Source organism: Rhipicephalus microplus, chromosome 9, assembly GCF_043290135.1.
Source record: "Rhipicephalus microplus isolate Deutch F79 chromosome 9, USDA_Rmic, whole genome shotgun sequence".
Classification (NCBI taxonomy): Eukaryota; Metazoa; Arthropoda; class Arachnida; order Ixodida; family Ixodidae; genus Rhipicephalus; species Rhipicephalus microplus.
This window is the reverse complement of record NC_134708.1, coordinates 84,117,395-84,125,499: the sequence shown is the minus strand read 5'-3', so window position 1 is coordinate 84,125,499 and position 8,105 is coordinate 84,117,395. Positions and strand designations below refer to the sequence as shown.

Genomic DNA, 8,105 nt, shown 5'->3' with positions numbered 1-8,105 from the left:
CCTGGTATTGTGTAGTTATCTCTCTAAAATTCGGTAGAGGAGCGTTCTCTTCAGGATAACAGGGGATGGGAAAAGCCGTGCCCCGATCCTGGAGAGTGTGGCCTCATTGTCTGCGAGGCTCTGATGGCCGGGAGTCCAGATTAGTGAGCGGTAACCTACTCGTGGAAAAGCCTCGAACAATTTTGGCACCTAGGTGTGAGATCCATCTAAGCATGAGTAAATTTCGGCGCTCTGAAGAACAGATCATCTACCTACCTGTCTTGGCGTACTATGCGGGCGGTACACCGACCCCCTACTGTAAAGGCCGGTGATGACACCGTAAAACACGTTTGGAGAAAATCCTAATGGTGCCGAGAGGTAGAGTTCATGCCTCTCGACAACCAGCGTACGACTCATATTGATCTGGATGGGTGAAACATGGATCCGTGTTGCCCATGTTCGGGCACTCATACGCACTCCTATGTCTAGAACTCATGCCCGATATGTAGGCAATCCAGGAGTCGTCTGCTTGATGGGGTCTGTGACAGGCGCGTAGATTGATTTGTTTGGTGAGCCCTCAGAGCTTTCGGCCGGTGGTTAACACTGCCAAGGCAATACGTTTGCATTGGAAGCAGTGATCGGGATATATAGGGCTCAAATGACGATTCTACGGCGGGTGACCTTCAAACAATCTTCATCTTGCGTCTGTAAGTGCAGGTATAAAGTCGCATACAAGATGTGAGTAGCGACAAAAGCATGTATGAGACAAAGCCTGGCAGACTGCGTCGTCAAGTGATGAACGCCCTGCTGTCTTGGGCACTGTTCACGCTGCATTTTCCAGAGCAATACTTTCAACGACAGACAATGTGCCGTTACATGGTTCAGCCGGCAATATAAGCGCATATTCACAAGGGTTGTACACTTTGGCCGGCAGTTGTACACCAGCCGAGTATTGTATTTAGATTTATGCTATCCTCAGGTTGCCATCTTCATGAAGCTCGGGCTCTGTGCAAATAACACTCAGGCTCAGTTTATACGCGAGCGATCAGCGCAGCGCATGTGTCTGGGACTACACAGGTTCGTGGTTAACATTGTATCGCGGAAAGTGGCTGCTAATATCGTTTTGTCAATAACCCATGTGGACTGTTGTGGATTTTATTAAAATTTGATACCTTAGAGGTAAGATATCAACTCACATTTACTAGATACCTAGTCTCCTTTTTCGCTCTCAGCCAAGTTTTCACACACCCCAGATATTTTTTGCAAAAAAAGACTGCATAGTATAAATGTGAACATTAGGTAATTAAAAAAAATGGCTGATATAAGAATGTTATTATATATTATGATGAGCCTTCCCTCAGAAGCCATTATAAAACTCTGAGGTTGAAGAACTTACACAATGTCCTGGTACGTGCACAAATAACCAGATTGCCACATACCTTTCTGTGAAGGGGAATAAACATCCCCCCTCCCCGAAAAGGATCGTGAGGAAATGCGAATGGCCCTTTGTGCCGAGAGAGGGTACCGTTCCTGCCTGACATTCATATTCACCGACTTGTGCCATTGTCTTGAGAGGCGTCCAGCCATCGAACAGTGACACGAGTGAACGGGAGAGTGGGGCGCAGAGAGGGAAAAGCGAGTGGTGAGAGAATAGGCGGCGAAGCACTGCACCTACCCTCTCCTTTAGGGTCGCGCGCCACATGCTCCCGTCGCTAGGCTAGGGGCGAGCATAAGCGCGTGCGCCTTCCACTGCTTCTAAAGGAGAGGAAATGAGAGCGGAGAGATAACACTTGCCAGCGCACGGACACCGCCGCCGAATGCCTGACGTAGCCCGACAAAGAAATTCGTTCGCATTTAAAATTCTCGCATACGAATGGTTTGCCGAATGCTTGGCAAGTATTTCCTTTCTAGGTTGCCCTATTTTACTCCTGTTCATGACATAGGTGTAATATTGGCGCCTCGAAAACTAGCTTTGAACAAAATCAGTGTAACTATATTGAGTAATATCGCTCCTGCCAACCACTTCATGCGACTGAGGAGTAGGCAAAGGCCACAGAGGCCCAGGCGCCGTGGAAGGAGAAACTCCTGCGCGAGACTTCTTACTCAGGAGAACACATATTTATTATTAGGCGTACTGACGCGCCCTCAGACATTCCTAAAGTTGACTAGAGTTGACTCTGGCGCTGCGATTGTTCAGGGACCATGGGAATGAAGGGTAGCGCATGGATTTGCCTACTCTTCGTAGTTACGGGCGGCAAATCGCAAATATGGGTTCAATTATTGTTGCGTTTCAGTTTTTTTATGAAGGAAAAAAACAAACTGTATCGATTCGAAATGGTAAGCGTAAAAAATTAGGGTGGTGAAGGGAAACTGCTGAACATTTGCCGATTGTTGTTTCATGACAAAGCAGCTTCAAACCACGCGAAGCCACAAGCAACGTAAAGTACCATGATTAGGTTAATCCATGTACTACCCATAATTGCCATGCTCGCTAAAGCCCCATGCACTGCAGCTCCCATAGACAGTGTACCGCCAGAATTCCCTCTAGCGTATACATAAGAAACTCTATGAAGACGCCGTTATATCACAAAGGAGAGGGCCAGCGAAAGCCAGATAGAGATGATGATGATGATTCTGATGATGATGATCTTTTTTTGCTTTGAGAGAGAGAGAGCTCCCAGCGAAAAAGCAAAGCACGGTTCATGCACGCGCTCCTCGTCCAGCTTTTCTGTCCGAGACGGACTGCTAGTCCCAGCGACGCCGATACGCGTTCTCTGGAGCGCACACGGACACCTATTGCGTTTCTTGCAGGACGCGAGGCGCGTTTGCACGGTTGCTCATGAGCATCCCTTGCAGGTCATGCAATTTAACTGTCGGTTATTGACAGAATGCAAAGCGCTTGCAGCTTCAGATAGCTCAAAAGACCAAGTGAAATTCTGTACAATAAAACAACTGTAGTTCAAGCTTTCTACCATTATCATGAGTGCTAGGCACTAGGGGGGTCACAAATAAACGAGATGGTCAGTTTATTAGTAGGACCATCTCTCGATGGATGAGTAATCTTTCTACTTCTAGCCATGAGATACATACGAGATTCCAGCTATACTATAGAAAGTTTAAAACTGGTACCGATATGCCTGAAACAATAGACGCGGTAAAAATATCAGCCAATAAATTGTTCAGGAAAGCGTCCGTCGATTCCTTTTATATAATCGCAAGTTTTGATAACCATAATTTTATGCTGAACCTTTGCGTTGCACTTACATTTACGCTGGACTGCTCTGACCATACTGCCGCACCGTAATTTTAATGGATAGAAAATTGTTACTGATTGATTTATTGATTGATGAATTGATTGATTGATAGAATGATGAGTTGGGTTGAACGCCTAAAAACCACCAAAAATTATGAGAGACGCCGTATGGAGGTCTCTGGAAATTCTGACCAAGGGTACATCATATTCAACGCCACGTTATGTCTACTCGTGAATTTTTAATCAAACGTTTTGTTGAGCTGATTTGTACATGCTTACTGATATACGAAAATATGCGCACCATCAAAGAATACTAGCTGTAGCATACAGACGAAGAAGTCGAGAAGCAACAATGCTCACCCGCTTTCACATTGACGTCTCTCGCGCGCACTTCGGTTTCGTTTTTCCTTGCTAATCATATCCTCTAACCAAGATACAATGCTTTGGTTCCTCTGTTTTGACACTTTGCTGCAGGGATATATTTCGGGCATTTTCTTACCTAATTCAATCCACAAATTGCATACAATTTTACTCTTCACTCAACAAACGTTTGTAACGTAAATTAAACGTGGCACAATTAAGAACTGCAATCAAATTCGTTGAATTCAGATAGATTAACATATGCCTCAGTAGCTCGAAATAGCAGAACTTCGCAATGAAGTTTACTGTTATTTTGTTTTTTTTTATTTTTAATTACTTTTCAATGAATTTGTCTTTTTGGAGGTATCACGAAAACGCTCGAAAATGCTGTCTTGGCCGACCTTGCGAAGTGGGTCACATCACACAGACGAAGAAGTCGAGAGTGCTTTTTCAGTGACAAAGCCCTTGCTGCGTCAAAGAGAGGATTTGATATTGACGGTCCTGATGGCATCGCGCTCAGCAAGCGAGTTCAAAAGCGATGAGGAGAAACCGCTTATATCCTTGGTGCGCATCAAGAAAGAAATCGTGGATTCCTATAAAGACCCGGTGCCAGGACTTTTTGTTTTCCCAGACGAAAACAACATGGCGACGATCTACTCTATTGTGCTTGGACCCGCGGATACACCATACGAGGATGCTATCCTGATTTTTGAATTACTCTTACCGAAGGACTACCCCATCAATCCCCCAAAGGTGAAGTTTGTGTCTATGGATGGACGTCACACCATTCACCCATTCTTTTTCAACAACGGGACTGTCTCAATCAGTATTCTCGGAACCTATGCTGGACCGCAGTGGAGCTCCGCTCAGACATTTTGCTCGGTCCTATTGTCGATACAGAGCATACTAACGGCTGAACCATTCTTCGACCATCCGTTCAAGAAAAATGCGAACCGGCAAGCACACAGTGAGGAAGCGGCAGAGTATCACACTTACGTCCGATATGAAGCTATTAGGATGTCAGTATGCAAATCCGTGCAAAGCTGTCTGGACGACTCAACACCGTACCCTCATGAACTCCGGCAAAAAGTATTCGCACTTTATGTCGAGATGTTTGACAAGTACGTGGCTTGGCTACAAAACCATCTGGACTTGAATGGCACCCCCATCAAAAATCCTTTCTGTGGAGGACTGGGATCTTATGAGTTTGATGCCTTGATCAGCCGGCTTGAAACTCTCAAGGCACAGGTGTCGAAGAAAATTCAGCCCGATGACGCGAACACCGCCCCCTAAAACTGGACTCAAGCCCTCATCCTACAATGATGCACTAAATGCCGGTTGGAGTGGATCATAGATTATTCAGGACGAAATTCTCTTCGGCCGTATGAGTAAATTGGACTCCTTCGACCTTGAGCTAGGTAGTTCTCTGGTTAACAAAAGATCTCACGAAGTCGTTGACCCTCTATTATAGCTTTAGGCTGGCAGTAGACTGTAGAGTGAGTTTGTGAGAAATTTTGTCAAAAGCCTTCTTAAGGTCTTATTGAAAGATGTATCTCCCAAGCTGTGGTCGCCGTTGTTATGCTTTATTAGCTTCATGACTTCATGTATGGAGAGGCCAGCACTAAAACCACTTATACTGTGGGTGTACACGTCATTGGTCTCGAGGTTCACCTTGAGTAGATTTCAGCATGGCATGCTCTGTGACCTTACCGATACAGAAAGTTAAGAAAATTACTCCTAGATTATCTATTCTTGGTGCTTTACCGGGATTCGGGATTAGTACCGTGTTAACCGTCCTCCACTGGGCGGGGACCTTCCCACGGTACCACTGCTCATCAATATTTTCTGTGATAAAGTCAATGAACCCGCCATTAAGATTATTGAGCATCATACCAGTTTTGCCAATAGGGCAAGGGGCGGATTTGCCATTTAGGGAAAAGAGAGCCTGTCGGGTATCGGCCACAGTAAAGCCCTCGTCACACTCCCGCACGCCACACCCCGCGTAGTCCGGAAACTGTGTGGGGGCAAAGCTATCCGAGACTTTAGTACTTTTCAATGAGCTTGTTGACAACCAAATTGTCTGTAGCAGAGGTGGTAGCACGATGCATGTCTCGCACAAGGGGTCGCCTCTGCCTGGACCTGGTGCTGCCCTGATCGAGACGGTGTTTGAAAAGACCCCAGATCCTCCCAGATATGAGCTGACTCTCGACGTTCCCGAGAGCTCGTGCCATTTTCGTTTGCGCAGGGTTTTGCAGTGCTCCTCAATCACCCTGTTAACCTTGGAAACCCTCCTGCAGAGCCTCCCGTTATGATTCTGCCCATACAACTTCGTGAGTAGCACTTGCTTCGCTTGTAGTAGTTGAGCAAACTTGTTGTTCATGGTTTCAACTCATTGGTTGCTGCCATGGCATCATCTCTGATTTTATTGTAGCTTCCTTCAAAGTGTGTCGCTGCCGTCGATACTCGGTCGGCTCTGAATTTTGCAGAAAGCGTCCAAGTCTAACACGTTGAGTTTTTTCGTCCTAATGCGGGCAAGTACGAAGGATACCTGGATGACGTAATGGTCACTCCCGAGGTCTAGGGTGGTGTCGACCCACTTCACCTCACCTATATTCTTAGGAAGGCCCCAAGCATGATTCTTAATATTCGTGTGGCACAGCATCAACAAAATGCACAAATGTTCTTACAAGGGTAAAGCGGGTACCAGGCTTTCACGAAAGGCAAATATTAGCATAGTAGACGCTGCCCCACGACCGAAAAATTATGATGACTCCAGGTGAAGTGGGTACCATGCAAATGTGCTTGTAGTACTTGGCCCAAGAGTGTTCGAAGGAGGCTTTAGGAAGGCAGCCTATTGAGCTTTGGGTGTGACTGTTCTGCGCTTTCCGCGCCGGCTTGGTGCCGGTGGTGGCAGTAAATAATTATTAAAAACACGGCGTTTGCAAGGAAAATCAGCGCCTAGTCGATTAGCTTCCTTATTACTTGGTGGAGTCCCCACTCTGAGGCGCCATTGATCGTGTTCGCTGTCCTGGCGATTCAAACCACGGCTTGTCGTGCCACAAGGCTTTGGCAGCTGAGAAGGACTGCCTCCCAGGCCTCTTCAGTTAGTTTGGGGTTCCGGAGTAAAAACATTGATCTGGCATGCCCAAACCATGTGGTAGGCGTCAGGCACCTCCACACAGTACTGGCAGACGCCACTAAAGGTAGAGTCCAAATGCTTAAGCATGGCCATGCGCCGTACCATATTGGTGACTAGACGAAAACTTTTCTTGTCCGCCTTCCTGAGTCCTTTGAATGGCGAAGGAAAGCGGCGGTTCGAGTCCCGGTAATGTCTACTCATCTCTCTGAAAGTCGGTAGAGGAGCGTTCTCCTCGGGATAACAGGGAATGGGCAAAGCCATGGCCCGGGGAGAGTGTGGCCTCATTGCCTGCGAGGCTCTGATGGCCAGGAGTCCAGATTAGTGAGCGGTAACCTACTCGCGGAAAAGCCTCGAACAAGTTTGGCAGCTAGGTGTGAGATCCATCTAAGAATGAGTAAATTTGGGCGCTCTGAAGAACAGATCATCTACCTACCTGTCTTGGCGTACAATGGTGGCGGTACACTAACCCCCTACTGTATAGGCCGGTGATGACACCGTAAAACACGTTTGGAGAAAACCCTTAATGGCTCCGAGAGGTAGAGTTCATGCCTCTCGACAACCAGCGTGCGACTCATATTGATCTGGATGGGTGAAACATGGATTCTGTGTTGCCCATGTTAGGGCACTCATACCCACTCCTATGTCTAAAATTCATGCCCAATATGTAGGCAATCCAGGAGTCGTCTGCCTGATGAGGTCTGTGACAGGCGCGTGGATTGATTTGTTTGGTGAGCCCTCAGAGCTTTTGGCCGGTGGTTAACACTGCCAAGGCAATACGTTTGCATTGGAAGTAGTGATCGGGAGATATAGGGCTCAAATGACGATTCCACGGAGGGTGACCTTCAACGAATCTTCATCATGCTGCTGTAAGTGCAGGTACGAAGTCGCATACAAGATGTGAGTAGCGACAAAAGCAAGTATGAGACGAAGCCTGGCAGACTTCGTCGTCAAGTGATGAACTCCCTGCGGTCTTTGGCACTGTTCACGCTGCATTTTCCAGAGCAATACTTTCAACGACAGACAATGTGCCGTTACATGGTTCAGACGGCAATATAAGCGCATATTCACAAGGGTTGTACACTTTGGCCGGCAGTTGTACACCAGCCGAGTATTGTATTTAGATTCATGCTATCCTCAGGTTGCCATCTTCATGAAGCTCGGGCTCTGTGCAAATAACACTCAGGCTCAGTTTATACGCGAGCGATCAGCGCAGCGCATTTGTCTGGGACTACACAGGTTCGTGGGTGACATTGTATCGCGGAAAGTGGCTGCTAATATTGCTTCGTCAATAACCTTCTAATATTGCTAATATTGCTTTGTCAATAACACTTTCGCTGGCCGTTGTACACTAGCCGAGTAGTGACATTACATTCC

At 46.8% G+C, this 8,105-nt stretch overlaps 1 protein-coding gene across 1 annotated transcript; it reads left to right on the top strand.

Annotated features, from left to right (window-relative positions):
• Positions 1–4,096: 4,096 nt before the first annotated feature.
• Positions 4,097–4,885, top strand: LOC119164707 (ubiquitin-conjugating enzyme E2 Z). Its single transcript, XM_037416921.1, has one exon. The coding sequence runs from the start codon at positions 4,097–4,099 to the stop codon at positions 4,883–4,885; it is 789 nt and encodes a 262-aa protein (XP_037272818.1).
• The last annotated feature ends 3,220 nt before the right edge of the window (positions 4,886–8,105 follow it).